Raw genomic sequence first — 25467 nt, 5'->3', positions numbered from 1 at the left:
CTGGTTGTAATATTTAATAATTAAGGCATGGCTTTCAGGATGACAGGGGCATGAAAAGCTAAACCAGCTCTCAGAAGAGGGCTGAATTAGGAAAGTTTTGGTAAAGGCTGTCTGTCTAATGTGAGAGGCATTTTCCTGCAACAAAGGAAAAAGCATGCTCTGAAGACCTTATTTTTAATGATTTTTACTTTTAAAAATCATGCAGGATGTGAGTTCACGCTTCCTCCTGAAACCACTGATCTCTTTTTATTCACTCAATTGCTGATTTCCTGAAAAAAGTAAAGCCACCGTCTGCCATGCTGGTACTCCCAACTCACATGGAGATGCACAGTGAAAATGCCTACTTGTGTTGCATTCTAATGCAAACACAAGCAGTTTGCCTGCTGTGGGAAGATATTTCACGGGTAATTTAGAGTCAGTGGATGAACTAACCAATAAAATCCATATAGATGTGACCTATAGTATAGTATGTAGTGTAACATTAGTCTGGCTATCAGACTGAATCGAAGGGATTGACTGAGTTAGTCATTGGCATTGTGTCTAATGTTAGAAAATAGAAAGTAGAGTAAATAAAAAGCAATTCACTGTAAAATGTCAATGTAGTAATTCTTTACTAAATGGATGATGCGGTCGTTTTTTTGTAGTGTTTGTTGTATTTTGCATTTGAAAAAGTCATATGCTGAAATATATTGCATGTTATAGCGACAAAAAAAGCAACTCAAACAGTTGTACAGGCTAATGCACAGACAGAGCATAAAAGTATATGGCATCATGCATGCATATTATGCAAATAGGAAAATAATATAGCATTAACATACATGTACTTGTAATTCAACCTTGAAGCAAAATATTGAAATTATATATAAAATAACATATAAAATATATAAAATAACAGCAATAATGTAGTCAATGCATGTATATTATGTATATTACATGTACATCATCAGTTTAGTACTTATGGCACATCATTGTTATTATGCTAAATTAACACATATTTTATTGTGATGGATTTGTATGATATGTTATATTACATGATTTATAGACTTCATTGACTTCATACTGACTATGCAATGTGATGTGCCCATTTTATATTCTAAGTTAAAGCAATCTACTTAAGCTATGAAACAACAAGTGTGTGTCAAAGTGATCATATTATCCTAATTTTAAGTCTTAAGTCCCCCTGAAAATGAGAACATCATCTTGTAATGATCCAGTCAGAAGACCCAAAGTTTCAGCCAGAACACAGAATAAGGATTTGAACAGTTTATTAAAAACTTAGGACATCAGGAGCACATCCACCGTGGGTCAGGGATTTCTTAAAAGAGTCCTCCTTTCAGCAGCATGAATAGAGCAGATTTCTCCTTAAAACTGTTGTCGGGTGGCCAACAGTTGGGTGGCTTGGAGCACAGAGGCAGGAATAGGTCCAGGAAGTTAGACTCAGGCTTTAGTGAAAAGGGAGCTTGGCAGGAGGCAGAAGTCAAGAGGCAAAAACAGGGTCGTTGTCCAGAGGGCAGAGAAATCCAAAAAGGGCTAGGCAAAAAGGGAAAATCCGTGAAGCAAAGACTTGGTCAGGTAACTTTAAGTGCTGGATACTGCTTGCTAGTTGGTTTGCAATTATCTGGCCCTGTCTGCCTGCCACAGGCTGTCTTATAACTGCTTGAACACAGGTGAGAGACATTCTGCTGATTGCACTGCAGTGCAGCAGGCAGCAGCTGGAGATGATTGCTCACAGGGAGAGCAGAGCAGGCAGACAGGCCAGAATCATAACAGTACCCCCTCCTCAAGGTCCGGCTCCGGACGGACCACCAGGCTGATCAGGGTGGAGGTGGTGGAAGTCCCTGATGAGAGTCCGGTCAAGGATAAAACGGCCTGGAATCCAAGTCCGTTCCTCTGGTCCATATCCTTCCCAGTCCACCAGATATTGGACCCCCCGTCTCCGCCTCCTGGATCGGAGGATACGGCGGACCGTGTAGATAGGGTCACCATCCAAAAACCGGGGCGGAGGAGGGAGGTCAGAGGTGGGCCCAAAGCGAGGTGGGACATAGGGCTTCACCCGGGACACATGGAATGTGGGTGTAATCCGCATAGACCGAGGTAACTGGAGACGGACAGCCACTGGGTTCACAACCTTGGCAATTGGGAAAGGGCCGATAAAGCGGGGTGCCAACTTACGGCATTCTACCCGCAGGGGAAGGTCCTTAGAGGACAACCAGACCTTCTGGCCCACCTGGTAGTCGGGAGCGGGTAGACGATGGCGGTTGGCAGACCTGGACTGAACCCCAGACATCCTGATCATGGACCTCCTGGCCCTCCTCCAGATACGTTGACACCTGACGGCAGCGGCGTAGGCAGAGGGGACTTTGGCCTCCCTTTCTTGAATCGAGAACGTCGGTGGCTGAAAACCATAAACAACATAGAAGGGGGAAAGACCAGTGGTACAGGACGGGAGAGCGTTGATAGCCTGCTCCACCAATGGCAAGTTGTGAGACCACTTGGTTGGGTCAGACTCACAGAGAATGCGAAGCTTGGTTTCGATCTCTTGGTTGGCCCTCTCCGTCTGTCCATCAGTCTGTGGGTGGAAACCAGAAGATAAACTGACAGAGATGCCCAGCATGGAGCAAAACTCCCTCCAGAACCTGGAAACAAACTGTGGTCCTCTATCCGAGACAATGTCCTTGGGCAGGCCGTGAAGACGGAAGACCTCACGAGCTAAGACCACCCCCATCTCCTTAGCAGATGGTAGTCCCTTGAGGGGCACCAGATGAACCATCTTGGAGAACCTGTCGATGACAGTCAACAGGACAGTGAAACCATTAGAGGGGGGCAGACCTGTGACAAAGTCCATGGCGATGTGAGACCAGGGACGGCATGGGATCGGAAGGGGTCGCAGCAACCCCGAGGGTGGGCGGTGGGAGGGCTTAGCTTGGCAACATCTTTGACAGGTAGCAACAAACTCCTTGACATCCTTTGTCAGGGATGGCCACCAGAACTGCGAGCGGACCACCTGTATCGTCTTACTGACTCCTGGGTGACAGAAAAGACGGGAGCAGTGGCACATGTCCAGTACCTTGGGGACCAGGCGGTCTGGGACAAACAGTCGATCTGGAGGACATGAAGTGGGAACCGGAAAGTCCCTTATGGCATCCCTGACCTCTCCTTCCAGTTCCAACATAGTAACAGACAACCGGACTGCCTCTGGGAGAATGAACTCCCCAGCTCCACTGGTCATCAGCTCAGAAGGTTCATGAATTCTGGACAGGGCATCCGGTTTCATGTTTTTGATTCCGGGTCTGAAAGAAAGGACAAAGTTAAATCGTCCGAAGAACAGGGCCCATCTGGCTTGCCTGGAGTTAAGGCGCTTAGCAGACTTCAAGTACTCCAGGTTCTTATGGTCAGTCCAGACCAGAAACGGTTCCTTTGACCCTTCCAACCAGTGCCTCCATTCTTCAAGGGCTAATTTAACTGCCAGGAGTTCCTGATTCCCCACATCATAGTTACGCTCAGCCTGTGACAATGTCCTAGAAAAAAAAGCACAAGGGTGAATCCGACCATCCGAGGTCCTCTGGCTCAGGACCGCACCTACCCCAGTGCTAGAGGCGTCAACCTCCACTATGAATTGTCTCTCAGTATCAGGGGACTGGAGAACTGGGGCAGTGGTGAACAGTGTCTTGAGCTTGGTGAAAGCCTCCTCTGCTTGACTACCCCAAACAAACTTAGCCTTAGATGAGGTTATGGCATGAAGAGGGGCGGCAACCTGACTGTAGTTGCGGATAAAACGGCGGTAAAAATTAGCAAACCCCAGGAACCTTTGTAGTTGTTTACGATTAGTAGGGGTGGGCCATTCTAGAACCGCCGTAACTTTGCAGGGATCCACAATAACCTTATTGGGAGAGATGATGAAACCAAGGAAGGAAGTAGAGGTGTTATGAAACTCGCACTTCTCTGCCTTGACAAAAAGGTGGTTCTGGAGTAGGCGCAGGAGGACTGACTGAACATGCTTTTTGTGGGTCTCAAGATCCTGGGAGTATATCAAGATGTCATCTAGATATACAAAAACAAATTGTCCCACCATGTCCCTCAGGACGTCATTCACCAAGGCTTGAAACACTGCTGGGGCATTGGTCAGCCCAAAAGGCATGACCAGGTACTCATAATGGCCAGTGGGGGTGTTAAAAGCTGTCTTCCACTCATCTCCCTCTCTGATGCGAACCAAATGGTAAGCATTGCGTAGGTCCAACTTGGTAAAAATCTGGGCTCCTTGAATCTGGTCAAATGCAGAATTCATGAGTGGGAGGGGGTACCGGTTCTTAATAGTGATTTCATTCAGCCCCCTGTAATCGATACATGGTCTCAGGGACCCATCCTTCTTACCAACAAAGAAGAATCCAGCCCCAGCAGGAGAGGAGGAAGTTCGGATTATCCCAGCCTTTAGGGAGTCCCCCACATATTTCTTCATAGCTTGGTTTTCTGGAACAGATAGAGAGTAAAGACGTCCCCTAGGGGGTGAGGTACCTGGAAGAAGCTCGATGGCACAGTCATAAGGTCTATGAGGTGGGAGGGCTGTGGCTCTAGACTTGTTAAAAACCTCCTTGAGGTCATGGTACTCTGACGGAACCTTGGACAAATCCGGGTAAGTCTCTTCCATGGCGTAGTCTGGAAGAGGCAAAAAATTAGCAGACGATAAGCAGGTGGCTGAACAGGACCTGGACCAACCCAGGATCTCCTTAGCTTGCCAGTCAATGTGGGGATTGTGCTTCTTAAGCCATGAAGCTCCCAGAATAATGGGTAACTGGGGGGAGTGGATAACAACAAACGTAATCTCCTCCAGATGATTTCCCCCCAAAGTTAGCTTAACCTTCTCAGTGACCTCATTTGAGCTGTTTATTTGGTGTCCATCCAGAGCGAGGACAGTCTGGTTAGAAGGTGCGGGGAGAAGTTTGATGCCATGGTTCTTGGCAAAGGATTTATCCAAAAACTCAGTATCTGCTCCTGAGTCAATAAATACTGAGACCTGGTGGGAAACAGAGGAGACCAACATGTTAGCAGGGAAGGAGAGTGAGGAGACAGTCATAGAGCCACGGCTCAGTAGAGAACCCCTCACCTCTACTGAGCCTGGCCTTTTAGCGGGCATTTGGCAGCAACATGACCCTGTCCCCCACAGTAAAAACACAGGTTTAGTTGCTTACGACGAGAACGCTCCTCCAGAGAAACCTTAGTTCTCCCCAATTGCATGGGCTCTGGATTGGATGTTTGGGAAGCAGGAGGAGAGCTTCTCAGCCAGGGGTGAGATCCTGAGTGGGAGGCTGGGGTAGACAAAACCTCCCTATGTCGTCTCTCTCTTCTCCTCTCAGTGAGCCGGAGATCAATTTGAGTAGCCAAATCTTCCAGTTCCTTCAGTGACTTGGGATACGCTTGGGTAGCCAGTTGATCCTTGATGTTATCATTTAGTCCTTCCATAAAGGCCTCCATTAATGCCTCCTGATTCCAACTGCTGTCTGCAGCTAGCACATGAAAATCGATGATAAACGAGGTCACACTCCTCTCCCCCTGCCTTAAGGAATACAACCTCCTGGCGGCCTCACGGTTAGGGAGAACAGGGTCGAACACTCTAATGAGCTCCTTAGAGAATTCAGAGTAAGAAGAACAGGAAACAGAGTTATTCTGCCATTCAGCTGTGCCCCATTGTTTAGCTTTACCTGACAATAGTGAAATGACGAATGCCACTCTGGAGCGCTCAGTAGGGAAGGAGGATGGTTGCAACTCAAAGTGTATCTCACACTGAGTCAAAAAGGCTCGACACTGATCCGGGTCACCTTTAAATAATTCTGGAGGGGTCAGCTTTGGTTCCTTAACCATGGTAGAAACGGTATGGGGATTAATGGCAGCTGGCTGTGGTGGGGCCTGAACAGAGACAGGAGACAAGGTGCGTAACATGGAAATAATTTCATTCATTCCTGCATCAAGACGAGCGATGGAATTATCCACACTGCTACGCCACTGCTGTGCTGGCGAGGGGTCCATTTTTTGGCCAGATAATTCTGTAATGATCCAGTCAGAAGACCCAAAGTTTCAGCCAGAACACAGAATAAGGATTTGAACAGTTTATTAAAAACTTAGGACATCAGGAGCACATCCACCGTGGGTCAGGCATTTCTTAAAAGAGTCCTCCTTTCAGCAGCATGAATAGAGCAGATTTCTCCTTAAAACTGTTGTTGGGTGGCCAACAGTTGGGTGGCTTGGAGCACAGAGGCAGGAATAGGTCCAGGAAGTTAGACTCAGGCTTTAGTGAAAAGGGAGCTTGGCAGGAGGCAGAAGTCAAGAGGCAAAAACAGGGTCGTTGTCCAGAGGGCAGAGAAATCCAAAAAGGGCTAGGCAAAAAGGGAAAATCCGTGAAGCAAAGACTTGGTCAGGTAACTTTAAGTGCTGGATACTGCTTGCTAGTTGGTTTGCAATTATCTGGCCCTGTCTGCCTGCCACAGGCTGTCTTATAAATGCTTGAACACAGGTGAGAGACATTCTGCTGATTGCACTGCAGTGCAGCAGGCAGCAGCTGGAGATGATTGCTCACAGGGAGAGCAGAGCAGGCAGACAGGCCAGAATCATAACACATCTTTGTTCAATGCTGTAGAGCACGTATTGTTTACATTGCGATCGGTCTAAGGGAGTACCAAAATGGCGGCCGGTGGCTTTACTTAAACCCTGTATTACCAACGGCCAATCAGCAATCCAGTGAATAAATAGAGATTAGTGCCTGAAACACAGGTAGGGTAAGTTCACCAAAATAAAACACAGAAGTTAAACAATCAAACAAAATCTAGAAGAGTTATGACCTGATTTACACCTGTAATCTGTGTAAATAATCTCTACTTGCTGAAAAATTAAAGTAACTCGGGGGACAGCAGGGGACTATGGTTCAATTCAGTTGTGATCAATTTTTTGACCACTTGTGATAATTAATTTAACAGCCAGCCATCACAACCTCTCCCTGCTTTGGTCCACTCTGCCCAGTTGACTTCTCTGATACTGCTGTTTTCCTCAGATCTGCTGCTGCTAGCCTTCAGAGCTAGTTCCAGACATCTGCCACCTATCACCGATCTGAAGGCCTGTTTGCCTTGATGGTTTTATCGATCTACCACTGTCACCCTCAAGTCCCCCACTTTTAGCCTCCAGAGCTATTCTGGCCAGCTGCCGGCTCTCCCCCACTTTGGCGCTTTGTGTGCCCACCAGGCTTCTACTATATACTGCTTTCCTCCTCCAATCTCCCTATGTGGTTCCTTAGTAACAGAGGCAGGCATAGTCATCAGCCTCGTCCCAGTTCTGGCACTCTCTCTGCTACGGTTCTTGCTCTGATTTCCCTGCTGCTGTAGCCTGAACTCAACTAAACCTTCTCTTCTCACCTGACATGGTGGAAAGCTGTCATCCAGCCCTGGCTCCCGGACTCCTGAATACTGGGTATCTTTGGGGGATCTGCTGGATCCAGGGAGGGTAGCAGATTTGTTCAGCTTTCCAAAGTAAATAAACTGCCATGACTCGTTCCATAGAATCCCTGTCTTATATGTTGAGATGAAACCTTCAACCAGCGGACTCATTGACATAGTGAAGCCTTTTTCTGCCTGGCGAGCAAAACCACTGCAAAATATCAAATTATTGCGTTTGGTTAGGCTTAATAGCTAAATTGTACAGGATTTTAGACTATAAAAAAGTAGATAAAACTCTATTTTTTATGAAGTCCAAAATTTTTAATGAAAACCACTTATTCATAAAATATAAAGATTTTATGAGTTCAGTGTAAATGACTAGACTCAAAAATTGCATCCTCTTATGACAAAGGTCCATTTTAATCTAGGAAATTATATTTGTCCTCAAATGGTTCCTAGACTTGAATTTCACTTCTATAAAACCCTTAATAAAAGCATCATTCCAAAGAGTAAAACAAAAACAAACTTTTTTTTCTGTCATACATTTTAAATATATCTGAAGATTTTCAGCTTTTTTTTAGAAGGTCTTCTGCTTGTTGTTTTTCCAAATTGGCAGAAATGCATTATTCATAATTACACTGCTTTCTGTTTACAGGTTGTCAGGATTCATGCTGCCCTCGCCCATTGTCAGCAGTGGCTCCGTACTAGCCCTGTGGTTTACAACAGACTTTGCAGTGAGTGCACAGGGCTTCAAAGCTGTATATGAAGGTAAGAACATTTGCCTTTCTGCATAATGATTAACAGATGGTGCTTGGACATGTGTTAAAGTTCTAGGAAGGAAATACACTGAGAAATATCCACTAAAAGAATGTTTAAATATTGATGATCAGACAAACTAAAGTTTCGATTTCTTAGAAACTGAAAAATCTATTTTTTATGAATCATCGAAATTAAAGTTTATATCCACAATTTCCTAATTATTTAAAGCTATCAAATTCAGTCTGTCTTTTGTACGATAAAAAACACACACTTTTTTGTTCCCAGCCAAAAGTGACTTTGTATTGTCCTAAGAATTCAGAAAACTCTTAATCAAGAACTGAATAACATCTTAAACTCTGATCTATATTTATGTGAAGCTATAATAAGAAGCTTCATTAGAATAACTTTGCCACAATAATGTATTGATGTGTCCTGTCTATATTTTTTATCTTTCTTCAGTAAGAAGGACATTTTCATATCAGTCTATCTTTAACAGAGTCTAATATTTTTGTTCTAAACGTGATAAAGGAGGCCATTTTTGCCTTTCCTTCACTCTGGGCTAAACCAGACACCAACCTAATCCTAAACCTAACTTACTCTATTATCAATCCGTCTTGGATGTGTGGGCAGTGGTGGGTTGGTCTTACACTATCCCCAATAGGAAACTAGTATTATAGTGTCGATAACCATTTATCTATGAATCGTAAACTCTAAATATCCAAAACAAGCTGGTGACAATTAAACTTTATTTTGTAACATTTGTTTGTGTTTCTTCATTCATGTTTAAAATATATTTATTTGGCAGAAGCTTTTCTGTTACTGTGTAATAAAAAGTGTTTTATCATCTTTCGTCCTATTATTTTCTTTTGTTTTTTTGTATGAAGATTTTTTGGACATGAAATATTGACCCATTTATGCGTATTTAGAGAAAGTTAAAGAAATATCATTCACATATGTTGCTATGTAATTTTATTTTTGTTATTTAATGTGTGTTTGTTCTTTACTGGGGTATTGGTGATTGTATGCAAGAATATAATTTGCCCTAAAGAGCAGACATGCTAGAGTTTGTTGAGTATTTACACAGATGCCAGAAATGTTGATCACAGTATCGTCATTTTGCATATATTTCTCTGTCCAGTGAGAACAGAAACTTTTATACTGCCACTATAATGCTACTCTGAAGTCCCAGGGAAGATTAATTACATTCTGTTTAGAAAACAGTGCTTTTCTATTTAAACAATTAATTCTTATGACAGATAAGCTAATGTCGTTGTTAAAATAACGTACTGTGAGCTGTATCCTTAGTTGAATCTTTTGCATAATGAACTTCAGTAAAGGAATGTGCTTCATAAAGCTAAAGGCATGTATAAAAATATGCAGCTAATGACATTTATCAGTTCTTCATCTGTAATTCTATTTCATTTTTTTTAAATCTTCACCCAAAAGCTGTATTTATTTAGAACCCCCAAAAAGCTGAAAACAACCCTATTCCATATATGTATTGAAATGCTTGACAACTTTGGCTAGAGTTTTTTTGTTTGAAAGGGTTTATATTTTATCTCAACGCATTAAAAAAAAACATGTGGGAGAATTTCCACACTGGTAGAGAGCAAATATTTCAAGAATTCCACTAACAACACACTGTATCCTATAATGTAAGCATAATCCTAAATATTTCAATCTTCAATGTTTCAGATTTCATTGATAGATACAAAAATTTTATACGCAGCTCTTATCTCATTCCAATACTCAATAATGTCTATTTACCTTCACTTTCTCTCCTCTCTGTCATTCAGCCCATTATCTGTTTTTTTTTTTTTTTTTTTTGCGTCTTATTTAAGATTCTCCTTTTTAACAGTCAATTATTTTAGTATAGGTAACAATGTTGCACATTAAACTTCAGACGAGAGCATGATGTGGCTGCCTCTCCCATGTTGCTGGCTCAACATGATGGTCTTTCACTGTTGAAGGCTGTATGAAGGAGTTGAAGCCATAGATCTGTAGCTGTTGGAAATTGAGCCCATTTTTGGATTTAGAACAATCTTACACCTAAAGTACAGTCTGATAAAGTTATTTCTCTTCAGAGCCGACTGACGCTCACATGTCATATTTGAAAAATACCACCCTTGAAGGCATAATCCAGAAAGATGTGGAATACGCCAAGATGGGTGGGGGATCGGCTGGAGGCAATGACGACTGTGACTAACACTGGCAAAACAAACATGGTTGTCCAATTGATGATGGTGGTGTGATGAGTTGTTGGCTCTCTCTTCACCATCTTCACCAGAGCACAGAGGACAGGAAGAGAGGAAGACTCTGTGAAGGAGGCCAGTATCCCAGACCCATAATGATTTCAGACACTGGCTAAAATATTTGGTGTGGTGGGTACTAATATTAGTTTGTTTTTAAAAAACAAAAAAAAAAACAAATCAACTACTAACCGGAAAAGTAGAACTTTAAGCAGATGCTACTCAGATTAGGAGTTTACCCTCTGCTGGTCTTGCACCTCATGTAACAAATATTGCAGGGAGTGTAGAATGCATCTTTTGAAGTGGAACCAAACGCTCAACCATTTTTTTTTTTAGTCAAGCTTGCTTTTTTTTTTACTGTACAAGTGGCTTCTGACGTTATCATGCATGGTATGTTCTTACACTCTTACACTCCCTCGATGTCACAATGTTGCATTGAGGTACTGGACCAACTAAATAAGTACTTAGTAGTACCGATGGAATCCAGTTGATTACTATAAAAGTACAGATTTTGGTACCCATTCCTAATTGATATATTATGGGATATGTTGAATAAGACATTAAGTCAACAACTTAATTATTTTTATTGTATAATCTGCATATTCCAGTTGAAATGCAGGGGAAATCAGAGAACACTTCTCAAATATAAGCATATACACTGGTTTGTGTGTATGAAAATTACCCTGATTACAACAGCAGTGGATAAGTAGATATCTTCTTAGATCACTAATGATATTTCTGAACCATATCTTCAATAAAGTGTATTCCTTTAATATGGAAACCTGTCAAAAATTTGCATAGCTGCACTTTCAAATTCATTTCCTTTAGTTAAAATTTTGTTTTTTTAGTTTTGTATTTTTGTGGCATAAACATAAGTTAGTAATATTTTTGTTTGAAATGACCATCTTAATGTGTTAGTCGAGCTGCTGCACTGCAAAAAATAAAAATCTAAATAAGTGATTTCTTTCTTCAAATATTTGCATTTTCCTTGAGTTGAGAAGGTAAGTGAGACACTTTGCCAATGGAACAAGATCATTTACATTTCAAATAAGAAAAAAAAAACAATTTCATTGTCTGATTTCAAGTACATATTATCTAATTATCTTATTTTAAGGGGGAAAAGAGAGGAGCTGGCTGTGTGAGTAAAACAACCTTTAAAACATGACTAATACTTTTAGCCCCATTCCTTCATTTTCATCTTGTCAGCATTATATATTCCTGCAATTTCTCTTGTTCTCTTTCTCTAGGCTTTATTTTTTCAAAGTTAAAACTGGTATCCATGTCAGTTTGCTCTTCCTATACCCTGCTCAGTTCTTTTAAAATTGCCTTAATCATTTTATTAACTATCATTTAATTACAAGAAACGACAACAAAAATAACTATTCTTCTTAGCACATCTAAAATCATCTTTATAAATGATAGAGTAAGACTCAGATTAGGTGAAAGAGAGAGAAAAAAATAACACATATCAAGGAGGCTGGGGGGCCAAATGAAGCTGTAAGTTCTAATAAAGCAAGGTCAGAATGGCAGAAAAAGACAAAAGTTTGAAAAACAGCAAGACAAGATAGTGATCATTTAATATCCCTCAAAGTAGAGAGAGACATAAAGAGAAAATAAAGGGCATGTAGATATAACCTGCTGATAAAAAGGTGTGGGAAGGATGACTTCGCAAACAATTGATAGAAGTAAACTGTACTCTATTCTTTAAATAAAAAGAAAAAAATTGCACATCTAAAAAAAAAAAAGAATTTTCAAAAGGCAATTTAGATTTTGGTGATCTGATGACTGTACAGGATGTGCTGACAATAGGGTTATTTTGTTCAAAAGATTCTTCCTGTAATATGAAAAGTTATGTTGCAATCTAAAATATGGATATAGTTCTCAGCTGCTTTATCAGTTGTTACACACGTATGCCTTGCTAAAAGATTTGTTTGAAAATAGGGCATTAAAAATGTGTTTCTTCTTAATTTGTCGCGTCAAAGACTTTCATTTTTATTTGAAACAAATGCCTTTGCAGTATTTTTTCGGTAACTAAAAGCTTGACATATCAGTTCCCTTGATACTAAATGTAAAGTAGTCATTAATATTTTAGGTGTAAGTGGCTTGCTGCTTCACCTTAAATTAATTTCCAATTGTCGCTTAGTAACATAAACCTCTAAAAGCCCTTCCCTTGAGTGTTGGTTAAGTGCTTTTACCTGTAAAATTAAACTATGATTCTCTACTTTCTTTCTCTCAATGACTAAACTGTTTGTTGTTCCCAACATCTTTAAAAGTTGCAGTTAAGTTTCTGTGTCACTTACTTTTAGATGATTTTCATTTTCTATGTTCAAGGATCATTTGCAGACCAGTAAATAACCACTTTCAAATTGAACAACCTCCCAGTGTTAAATAATCTATTAAGATGTAAGATCAACCTTACATAATATGATTCATTTGTCCAGTAATAGGTTGATGATCTCTACAATGGTTAAATAAAGCTTAAAGTTATAGTGGAGGATGTTCTTGTTGTGGCTGGATCATCTAAATAAGTGGTCCTCCTAATTGTCAATCATACTGGTGATATTTTTACGTAAGGCTGTCCTACGTGCTCGTCCCCACTTTCACTTACCGGTGGTGAGTCTGACAGAGGGGAAAAATTGCAAATCGTCTTTGAAAAGTAAGCTTGTATAAACAATGCAAAAAGCAACTTTTAAACAGAGCACATGAGAAGAAATGAGCTTCTGCACGCTCTTGAACGCGTTTAATAGGCGTTCCCTCTCAGGAGCGGGTACAGGGTTTTGCATGTTAATTTTATTTTCAGTGGAGAGGGTCTTTTCAGAAATTCACAAAAATTCTCCACTATACCGTTGAGCATAAATTCATTCTGGAAGACCCTAATCAGCCTCACCTCGATCACCTTCTGATGTCCCATGTTGAATCGTCATCGGGACTGCACCTCCTCTGGAGTCTATCACCATTCAAAATTCCCCTTATCAAGTGGTGGGCCCTACTCCCCTTCTACGTACCTGCCATTGTCCTACCGACCTCCGCCCCATCTCCTCGCTCAAGTAGTGAGGCCATTCCTCCTCAGGCTTATTCCACCACCAGTGTCCGGACCCCCTGAGGGACAACTAAGCAAATTTCAGTCACATATCAATTCAGTCACATATCAATTCCCATAAGCAGCTTTTTGCTGGGGTCAGAGCTAAAGAACCAATTTCATTCATGTTAATAAACTGTTATAATTGCAACCTTTCTCCATGTAAGTCACTCCAGGTTGAAATACTGTGACATAGACTGAGCTTGACATAATATAAATCTTTCATCAGTTAGGATGAAGGTACTATAATGCAACAACATTCACAAACATTCTCTGTGTGTGCTACCAGTACTGTATATCTCCTGATCAGGCTTTCAGGGGAAAAGTTCGTAGTCCTCCATCTCCTTTCCTCAGATTTGATAATGCCAATTCGCTTGTAAGCTCATTAAAAACAAAAATAACCTTTAAAGGTGACATGCTGATTTTGTAAGGTTACTGTAATGTCAAGCCATTACATATTTATATATTTATTTATTATTTTTGTAATTTTCCTGTGTGATACAGCAATAAACTGAAGTTTCCTAGTGCTCTTTTAAGCTAAGAAAATAAAGTCAAAAGTACATTAGAAATAATTAAGATATTACATCCAGAGGTATCATTATTAACCAGGATAAACCATATAAATGTATACAACGAGGACCTGTGACTATGAAAAGAACACGAGTCTAACCAAAACTAATCAGCAAGTTAGTTGGTGTCAGATAAAGTTTTAGCCTAAACAGAGACCTACATGAAGGTAATTTTAAATATCAACTATGCATTGCAACTTTTAATTTGAAGTCACAAAGAAAAATACAATGAGATTTGAGTTATTGTAGAATTTTTCTGATAGTAACAAATAGAATTTTACCTTTTCAAATTACTGAGTACAAGTCTGGAAACTGTGTTCTGTAAATCACAAATGAAAGTCTCCTGCATTTTTTATTTTGTTCCAATTGATTGCAATGATGCAAATGATGCAAAACAAATTCAAACACCTGCACTTAAGTCTTCCCTTAAATATTTAAAATATTTTTGTACTTTATCACATTAACAAATCACACATGCACAATAACACATGCACTAATCATCTTCCGTGGGTCACATATTCAGCAAATGACACCTTTTCTTTCATTTTTGCTAGAAATATCACGGTCATTTAAGCAAAAATGATCTAGAATTTGTAAGTAATTAACATGGCCATACAGCAGAAGGGGCTACCTGCTCAGTTAGTCTGCGCTAACCAGAAATAGATATAGAACGCACTGCCATGTTGACCTGCAAGTACGCTCTCCACGTAGGCATTTTTAGAAGTAGTTGTGCTGGATAGACTATGCAAGGCGTGGCTGAAAACGCTGCAAAGTGGCAGTGATGCAGGGGTTTCAAGCCTCAACCCATCTACAGAGGCTTTTGTCCTCGACGCGGATGTCACAGGTTGGAGTCCTGACCTCTTGACCTTTGCCACTTGTCTTCCTCCTCTCTCTAATCCAATTTCCTGTCTGCCTACTTTAAAAAATATAATAAAATAAAGGTCACAAGAGCCTAAAAAAAGGTATCTTAACAACATTATTGTCTTACTTCCTCCATTATAAAAAGATTTACAGCTCTATACAAAAACCAGGCATTGCTATCAGCATCATAATTTAACAGTTTGAACATTGTGTTTGGATTTAGAAAGGTACTGGATGATTTAATGTATTTCCTTATTTTAAATCGGCCATATTTTTTGAAATCTAAAACAAAGAAAAAAAAAAACACTTATCTCATACTTGAATAGCACTATAGTTTTGCACCAAGACTCAATGCATAGTAGGCAGCTGGGTGTACACCCAACTGTCTGTAGCAGCAACGGGGTACGTCTAATCCAATATCTGGGTGAATTTGAACACAGCCAGAGTGGTGCCTGGAATCTGCTGCTGAAAACGGGCCATTCGATGCTTATTGAATCACAACAACCTTCCGATATCTCCTTAACTCTCAAAAATTAAAGCTTGCAGTGATTATTATTTTTCTATTAAACAGAACTGCAATGTTTCTTCATGTCAGTCCATGTCATTACAGTCAGACCATTAGACGTCAGTGAAAATTTCACAATGTAGCTTTAGGGAAAAAAATATATATTTTAAAAATTGTGGTAATATTCGAAAACAGTTGTTTGAAAATCTTCAATAACAAAACTCAAATGTGACAATGCACAAGTAGTTTTGGAAAAAAAACAGTTTTAGATAATTTGGAGCAAAACGGAGACTAAAAGTTTTTTTTGTTGTTTTTTTGTGACTTGCAGACCACATTTTGTGTTCACGTACTCAAAAACAATGTAAACATGTAACTTTCATTTGTAATAGAAAATGATAAAATAAATTTTACAATTACAAATGCCTTATTTTATTTTCTAAATATTTGCTAAAAACTAACAGTTACAATGCATAAATATTTTAGATTAAAAATAACCCACAAAATTTCCTTACATTTTTTTTATATTAGCTAAAAGGTTTTATAAGTAAATGTCTTATTGTGCCATTTAATATCCCAGGCATTAGTTTGACAACTTGATTAGCATTTGTTTAAATTGTTTTTAAATGATTTTGTTTTAATGGGAATTTAATTTTGGCTTTTTCCATTTTAAAGGTTAACAAAAATAGTTAATACATTTAAATTTGATAAATAAGTCTGCATCTTACAGCATGTCCAGTATAGTGTAAAGATTTGTCATTAGATTCAAAGGAGTAATTCTTTCCATACTTGGTAAAAAGATGAGTATTATCTCTGTTCAAATCAGGGGAAGTTTGCCTTTGGAAAAAAAAATTAGATGTTAGGATCCACATGCTGAGGGGGTGAGCCATGTTCTCTGTGAAAGGTGGGAAGGCTGACTGCTTCAAGACATGAGAGTGTTAGTCGGCACATTATTAACTTGTTTTGCTATCTCCAGTGTAAATTAAGAGTGCATCACTAACAGAACTATTAAACCACTAACAAAACATGCTAAGCATCTTAAGTCTGGCAATAGGAAATAATGCAATTTTCAATCTGAATGTGCTATCTGCTTTACTCCTGCCTTGAATTCACAGAAAACTGTGCTAAGTATTTGCAGATGCAGATGCATTCGTCTAGTACAGAGTGTATGAGCAATCTGTACCTATTTTTATTTTTTTGCCTCAGGTTGTATATGTCCTCTTACCAGTCTCTTGTGCTTCAGCTTTCTGTATTGTTGCTATTAATTTGAGTTTCATGACTTAATTCACTCATTGTATTTCAGGACTATTTAAAGATAAGAGCTATTTTTAGCCTGGTGTGATAACATTTTCTTGAATTCCAGTATTTGAACAATGACAATAAATGCAACAGTGGTATCTTTAGGTAAAATTGCAATGGAAAGAATCATGTTTAGGATGGTATTTTTTAAAACCCAGATTTTAAAACATATGCTGTTATGTTAAATTCATTTAACCGATTTAGAGTACATTTGGTGACATAAGTAGTTCCTCTGATTACTCAAGAAGAATGATCTTCCACAGGAGCAGCTACTCATCTTGTACAATACTATTATTTACTATGTCCTTTGCTGGTTTATAATTGTGTTGTTTGGCTTATCCACAAAATGGTAAAAAAAAAAAAAAAAAAGGGACAGGGTGCAGGTTACAATAAGGTCTGTAGGATGAGAATTATCGAGGCTGACCTTCCCTTCATGTAAAAGGTGTACAGGTCTGGGGGCAGGAAAAGGTAAGCTAGCATCTCTGCTGGCCACAGATCCTGCACTCAATGTACTCAGACTTCTATATTCAGGTCGCTGCTTCTTGCTGCACATTCACACTCTTTCATTTATCCTTATGCAATATAAATTTTTCCTAATGTTTGTTGGGTGTGAGTGCTTAAAGCCAACATCAATGATTTTGCACTGATTTTGGCCAGTAAAACAGATTTTTAGCTTTTTATTAGTCTTTAAATAGTATTCAGTTGCTCTCTGCTCAGTACATACTGTATAAAGATTCAGGCACTTTTTTTTGTTGTTTTTAGTCACTTTGTGGATATAACAGGCGTGTGTCTTTTATCGAGTGCCACTTTTGTGCTTAATTAGAACATATGTCCTTGCCTGAACATAAATAAATACTGAAAGTTCATTCCCTTTGGTGTTGGCACATTTTTTTTTTGTTTCTACCTCCTCTCTCATCATGTGTCTTGGTGACTAGTGTAGAATCCAATCATGTCACTTCTAGAAGCTTCTTCATCTTACTGATTGGATGCATGGCTTGCATTAACAGAGGTGATAGTCTAATAGCTAACTGTCGTTGGACAAGACATAAAAATCATTGCAGGATTGTGACTTGGGGATTTTGTTTTCTCGCATAAGATGGCTACATAAGAAGGATTTCTTTCATTTGCTTTGTTTTTTTTCCGAGGCCTCCAGCCAGATCCTTCTTTTCGTGCTGCTCTTATTCAAAGTGTTTTTGCTTCGTAAAAATCTCAGAGGCATAGAAATAACTATTGCACAAAATTGCACAGTTGAAGAAAGAAATTGTGACATCTTTATAAAACAGAGTAGTTGGCTCCTTGGCTTACACAGCAATGGATTGAATTTGGAAATTAACCAGGATTTTTCATATTTAAATCATATTTGGAGTTGTGAAACACTTTATTATCAGTCAATTCTTAAACTAAACACTGTTATTATATTTTAAAGGCAGATCGTTCTTCTACTAACCATAGATCACAATGTAATAAAATGAATGTAATCTAAATTTTAGAGATCTAAACTTTTTCCATGTGTTACACTATAGCTAAAGCTGATCCTAAGCAAACAAATTTGGTGAGAGATGAGTTGCAAGGTCAGTGTAAATGAGGATAGGAGATTGGGTTAATTATTTGGTTTTTCATTTTACAGCACTCTATTTGTGGTATACTTGTAGGTAGGGTGATCAGACCTCCCTGTTATGAACAATGTGTCCTTAGCAAAAGCTGTCCCCAGAAATGTCCAAGGTTTTATCGATCTGATGAATGAGGAAAAAAAAAGTTGAGTATAAACTATTAGTCTATGATAGCCATGCAGAGCACAAATCAACTGTGTTCTTCATAACAACAGTTATTAAAGCAGGTGTTAAGGAGAGCTGATCTCACTGATTTTAAGACATGGGATTAAAGAGTACACCACCAGTCATCTGTCCTACTATTGTATATCTGAATGATGGACTGACTGACCATCATACTCTGGACAAAATCTATGACCTCAGGGAAGCACTTTCAATTAAGTTTATTTATATGGCACCAATTCAAAACACCTCCTCTCAAGGCACTTTACAATTCAAACAGATCATACAGTCAACTTCATTCAAAATTTTCTATCTAAGGAAAACTAGTTGATTACATCAACTCATTGACTCGTAGTCAATCCTTCACTGTAAACATGCTTCTAGCGACAGTGCAGAGGAAAAGCTCCCTTTTAACAGGAAGGACCCTCCAACAGAACCAGACTCAGTGCGAGTGGCCGACTGCGGCTCAAGGAGACAGAAACAGACATACAGAAAGAAGCAGAGATACAAAAGGCAACTGTCAACCGCCTCAACAGGTGTATATATATATATATATTGAAAAGAAATTAACTGAAAAGGGTGAGGCGGGCATGTAGGAGGCCTTTTTTATTGGCAAAACTAAGATCTAATAGCCTGTGCATTCACCTGTGACAGGAGAGTGTTTTCCCCATCATACACCATCCATTGCATCTGCCGCAGTTGATCAAAAGCAACTACGATGGTTGCTTCAGACGGCTGCTCTCGTTCTGATTTTTCGAGGTTTCAGTTGCTCACGAGTTTCAAAACTTCATACACAAACAAGGGAGCAAGTTGGACAGAAATGCAACGGGTATGCACCGTGCTGACCAACACTGATTAGATCTGCTTAAGTCTAGCTCATCTCAAACAAATCTGTTGTGTAGCCGTGGTGTGCAGCTCCTATGATACTAAGATGGAGATAATACTGAAAGGAGTCTCGAACTAAGTGAAAAAAAAAAAAAACAATATTCTCTCCTTTCAAATGCTGCCAAATGTGATACAATCACTATATGGATTGCCAGGACAGAGCCTCAATCAGTTGGAACTAGAGCGAGTTGAAGTGATGGTGATAGCTAGGGGACATGGGCATAAGGCACAATGAAAAGGTATCACACCCTTTTCTGGTTTTACCATAACAGGAGTGTGTTATTAAACATGGTGGTCCGTCCAGGTCTAAGATGCAAGGGCCAGTTTTATGTCCCATTCTGCCTTGGGTATGCTTGAATTGATTACCTATGTGATAAAGGTTTGCCTCGGGAAAGGAAACATCAGTAGCGTTGTCAGCATTAAGCGTTTCTAGGTGAAAACATGGTCTGGGATCTAATTTATTTTGTTAAAGAAGAGTACCCATGTGCAAAATAAAACCTTTTCTTAATAAACAGAAGAAAAATGCATGAGTTAGAGAAAAATTCATAACTGGATGATTAGAAAAAAACTTGCAAAGCACTGCCTCCAGGGTCAACAGGGCTCATCTAAAGTTATATGATTTAGAAGTGACTATTGACTTTTAAGGTGTATTTTGACAGCTGGTGTAGTGAGCAGTTTAGAAATTTTTTAATACTAATTTGTGAACATAGACTTTCAACTTTAGTTGTGTTTCTTTACTCAGTTAAAGACCTGAAAGTGGAGTAATTAAAAGTATGTGAGGGAAAAACTGAAAGAGGCAATAATCACATGAACAGAGATAATCACCTGGTAAATGTGCATTTTTTTACTATTCAGCTTCTTTCTCTGAATAAAAAACAAAAAAACAAAAACAGTTGTTTAGGGGTGGAGATTAAGTATAATATATCAATCTTATGTATAATTTAAGATGCCAGACACAGTGGAAAAATGTACCTCTGCTTTGAGTACATTTAGCAATACACGTAAGATATTTCTTTTATATCTGCTTAATTCTACCGGAGGTATGTTTAATATATTCAGCCATTTGTACTGTATTAATTTTGATCTAGCATTTATGGTCTTAGAGTGTTCTTCAACGCAAGCATTTTCCAGATCATAATCATACATTTTTCTTTGCAGATCCTCCTTTTAGGTGAATCATTTAAATAATGAATTATCAGAAGCTTTGGATATCAATAGATTATACAACAAAGAAATTATTCACTTCTTTAAACTGTCTTTTATCACAATATTTTTCAGAACTGACTTCAGTCATCTCATTGTTACATCATTTTGTCTCTTTAAAATAATGCTTCTTAATTGGAGGTACTTTAAAAGTGCTTTTTCTTTAAGGTAAATCTACATCTTAGCTCTTTGAAGTACATTGTTATATCGGAATCTGGCTGTTTTACATATTGGATCTTTTTTATTATCATAATTTTACATTTTTTAAACTGGGGTCTGCTCAGCCTCATAAAAAGTCTTGGTTGCAATATTTTGGGCTGTACTGATGTAGAACCTGCATCTCTTTTAAGTACTTTTTGTTTTCAAACCAACTCTTTATCATAAGCTCAGAGATAAGAGAGCTTTGAATTATAAGATGTATTTCAAATTGGTCCTTCAAAAAGATTTTCACTTGTAGAGGTTCTGTTTTTATGAACAAGGATCATAACTCCCCTACTTGCAAAGAGAGTGACCATTGCATGCACATCAACATGTTACCTGCTCCTAAATTCCCTATCCTACCATAAATAGCCTTCTTGATGAAACACTACTTTTTTAAAATCTAGACCTTTTAGCTTATTTATGACCTGTTTAACCCTTTTAAGCTTCTAACCTCTGCAGTTCCATGAAATAAAATTGAGATTTGATCCCAAAAAGATAGATTACATTGCCATAAAGAAACAATTTTGTTAAGAAATATAACAAGTAATAATGTTACAAGTAACTATAAATGATTTAACAAGAACAAAGTCCCCTGTCCTGCTGTTGCCGGGAGCTATTTTGCTGCTGATTTGGCTAAGTTAAGTCATAATTCTGGAATCCATTCCTCTCAAAACAGTAAGAGCCTTCAACATCTTTTGACAGTCCCACAAGTCTTATATTAGTGATACGAGACCTAGTTTTATTTTTTGTCCAAATAATTTTCATCCAGTATATTATTTGTGAATTGCATCTTTTTTACTTTAGCCTGTGCTTTGATAACATTTATTAACCAAATTATACCATCCTATTTTGCTGAAATGATTCTCATAGGATTTATGGGGGCTAGAATGATGCCTGCATTAGCTTCTGTGATCCCTTTAGGTTCATATCATTGTTAGACTTTGCTTGCATGCTGAGCGGTTGGTAGTTGGTCAGCTTCTGCTGGGTGGATGTTTAAGCTTTAACCTTGTTATTTTTGCTGGCTTTCGGCACTACAACATGAGTGCGGTTTTGCTGTTATGAGTTTTGTATGGCAAGTATTTGTAGTGTTTGGGGCGGTGGACAGTATAGCTGCTTAGGTAGATGGCAACCAAAATCAAAGGTTTAATTTCAATTCAATCTAATTATACTTTAATATACTCCGAAGGGAAATTCAATTTCGATACAGCTCGTCTAAGCAGACATTAACACAAAAATACAAAACACAGACATTATACAATGACAATCTTTTAAGATTAATATAGGAAAACAAACCAGGGCTGATTTATTTTGTTACAGATACTGTGCATTTGAAATTCAAACTAAAAGTATCTGTGGCTTTTTTTTTTTTTTAATTTACATTTCAAATGCACATAAGAATAAAAAAAAGAACCATGGAATAAATCCATGTTCAAGTTTTTTTTTTTTTTTTTCTCCCCATCACCCGGTTTTGCTTCTATCAAAATCTGTGTGCACTAACCTGAGAATAATGGGTTGGCTAGTTTATTTAAGGCAGTTCAGCAGGGAGGCTTTGACAGCAAAAACATCAAATCATTAAAGGAAGGAAGGCCTACAGCAGGATATGTCAACTTGGACAGTGAGGTGCCTCCACATCTGTGGGTGTTTATGTGTAGAGGTAAGATAAAGAGATTATTGGAATGAGATATTGTGAGAGAGGAAATGGAAAAGCTGTACCTTACACCATTAACCCATATTGACTGAAACACCATAGGAAGCTCTTCACTGCGGGAGTGTGTCATATAACGCTGTTGGTACTGACGCCAGAAGTAGTCAGCTATATCGACTGAAGTAGCAGTGTCAACTGCTGTGTGAGGATGTATGAGGTGTTTGAGAGTGTGTGCTGTGTTACTGTGGTGGGTTAACAGAAAAAGGTTCAGTTTGGCTGCTGTCATTAGACCTGGTTGTTAGTGCAAAGAGACACGCTGTCTCATTCATGTGCATGTTGTGTGTCTTGTAATTCTGTAATAAGTTTCTCAGCATGTATAAGGCTCATCTGTTTCATCAATGCAGAACAAAATTTACCTGATCTCCATGGACCAACCAAACTCCCTGCACAGTGGCAAATAAGAGCAACCTGGATAAAGGGTGTTTTCTTTCTCAGTTTTTCAGCTTTGAAACACTCTCAATCCCAACTTATTTGTCCGGAGATGAACAATAAAAAAAAAAAAAATCCAGTGTGCACCAAAGTATTATTTCTGAACTGAAGTTTTAATTTACTCTTCAGATTAGAAGAGAAACATTGCCAAGAGAATGAAAACCCAAAGTAATATGAACAATCATTTTAGAATACAAAAACTGAAGGCTCGGACATAATTGGTTGTAGATTTGTACTTCGCTTATTGAGAAAAATAATATTTTATGTGCATTTGCTTCAACTTTGTTCCGCAGTAATTCTCTAACAAACTGAAACTGTAGTGATTGCCAACTAGGATACGCTATTTTTTTATTTTTTTTATGCTGTATAATTAAAACTGTTTTGACATTAAAAACTGAATCCAGTGGATTTGGAATTATATATTTGGTGTATGTATTCGATAAACATCTTACAGGGTACTCTTCTGCCCAAAATCATAACATTAGTCCTATACTAAAGCATGGTATGTTGGGCCCTGTCATGCAAAAAGGAATTACGGACACATGAAGAACAAAAGACACAGGCAAAAACACTTGTTCTCATAATACAGGATTTACTCATTTTCATCACATCTTGTTTCCCCTACAACTGGATTTTACTGACATCATGCTCCCTACATTTACATGGAGCTCTCCACTACTTGATTGTGGAGGGCGAGAACATTAACATCTTTACTCGTTGACCGAGTAAGGGACTGCGTCTTTGAAGAAACCTTGGATCCTATGTAAAGAGCTATCAATATCTCCAGTGCATGTACCTGGGCCAAAAATAAGCCTAGCCACCTGAGAATGGCAGTCTGAGCTTTTCTTTTTCAGAAAGAATCTGAAAGAGTAATAGATTCCCTAAGAAGGGTGATTTTCTTAAATTACTTTGTAAAAGCTTTTTTTCTTGTTTTTGTCTCCCACTGCCTGCATTGAAACTGCACATACCATACCAAGTTGTGTATGTTTCTTGGAGCTACTGAATTCACAGTGATTCAATTTATTCAGTTTATTTATATAGCGCCAATTCACAACACGTCATCTCAAGGCACTTCAGTTCAACCAGATCATACAATCAAATTAATTCAAAGTCCTCTATCTAAGGAAAACCAGTTGATTGCATCGACTCATTGACTCAAATACAATCCCTCACATTAAGCAGCAGAACCAGGCTCAGTGTCAGCGGCCATCTGCCGACTGGGGTTCAAGGAGACAGAAGCAGATAATCTCCTCTTAATCAAATTGGTGCACACTTTGACATTGTTTCTTTGTAAAAAAAAAATATATGTATTTTTTTTATTTTTTTTGGGAAAGAGTAGTCTGAATATTATTTGTTTCATTGTATTTTTTTGTGCTTTAATGTTGCAACAAAATTTCTTTATTTGAGTGGTTCCCTAACATACATACACCAGTCAAACATAACTCTGATGCCACTGCATTTCCTTACCGATAATTGATTTCAGATTCATTTTTACTATTTTTACCATTTTGCCTTTTATTTTAATAGATGAGTAGTTTTCCTTATTCTTTTAATTTTAACTTCTCAGTTTGTACTGCAGCTGGCAGAGACTGAGCTCTTAGACTTCCCATGGTAATTTTGATTAACCGTACCAACTCTATTAAGAATTGCTCATGGCACTTATTAATATTAATTCATAGCCAAACTACTCCTATTGTTACATAACACGGAGAGTATATACAGGCACAGATCAATTGAGCGGAAGGTAAAATATTTTTTTATTTCAAAGGATGTAAAGGAAAAGACTGAAAAAGCAGGACAGAAGACTGGTGAGTAACGGAGTCTGGAGAAACCCTGGAATACTAAACATTTCTACTGTTGAAAGAAAAAAAAAATCTGTGAGTAAAGGAACGGTTGCAGTGAAAGATGAGAAGCATCACTAGAATACCAAAGACAGAATTCATGCCTAAAGGCTTTTCAAATCATTTTCTCCTTTAAAATTAAAACTCTCTGCAAATATTTAGGAACTGACTGTATACCTGAAATAATTTCCCGACATGTTTGAAATGGTGATGTTAGACTGGTTGTTTTAAAGTGTGTTTTGTTCCAAAAATATTTGTGCCAGAAGTCCTATAATTTTGGAAAGGTAAGAAGTGAGAAGGTGATAAGTGATGAAAATGCAATGAAAATTAAAAGATGGCGAAGGGGAATAAAAAAAAAAAAAAAACGGACTCCACAAATCCAACTCACTTGGCTGATTTTGTACCTGCTCCCAAGATGCATTTTGTTTGAAAGGTGCCTAAAAATAGAACCCACACACAGGCACACTTAGAGACTTACACCACTCTCCAGGGTCCACTCACTGTCATGCATGGTAAAACATATACTCTGCAGACACCTGTGTACAGACTGAAGACAGCATGTTGTCCAACATTAAATGATTACCACAATTCATTAGCCTCTTTATGTTGCATTTCAAAGAAGAGTTTGATACCAGCAAAATAGACCCATAAATGTAAGATCTTTGACATAAAGCATATCCAAATTTGAATCATTC

At 38.5% G+C, this 25467-nt stretch overlaps 1 protein-coding gene across 1 annotated transcript in view; it reads left to right on the top strand.

Annotated features, from left to right (window-relative positions):
- The first annotated feature begins 8077 nt into the window (after positions 1–8077).
- The window catches only part of LOC119797587 (CUB and sushi domain-containing protein 1-like), a 404138-nt gene continuing 386748 nt past the window's right edge, over positions 8078–25467 (top strand). Inside the window, exon 1 of the mRNA XM_038306729.1 lies at positions 8078–8186. Coding sequence (XP_038162657.1) covers positions 8087–8186 — 100 coding nt within the window. The 5' untranslated portion in view covers positions 8078–8086. The remainder of the gene's footprint in view (positions 8187–25467) is intronic.

This window comes from Cyprinodon tularosa, unplaced genomic scaffold, assembly GCF_016077235.1.
Source record: "Cyprinodon tularosa strain WSP-4 unplaced genomic scaffold, ASM1607723v1 ctg59, whole genome shotgun sequence".
NCBI classification, from domain to species: domain Eukaryota; kingdom Metazoa; phylum Chordata; class Actinopteri; order Cyprinodontiformes; family Cyprinodontidae; genus Cyprinodon; species Cyprinodon tularosa.
Note: the sequence above shows the minus strand (reverse complement) of the source record. Positions and strands in the feature narration are given on the sequence as shown.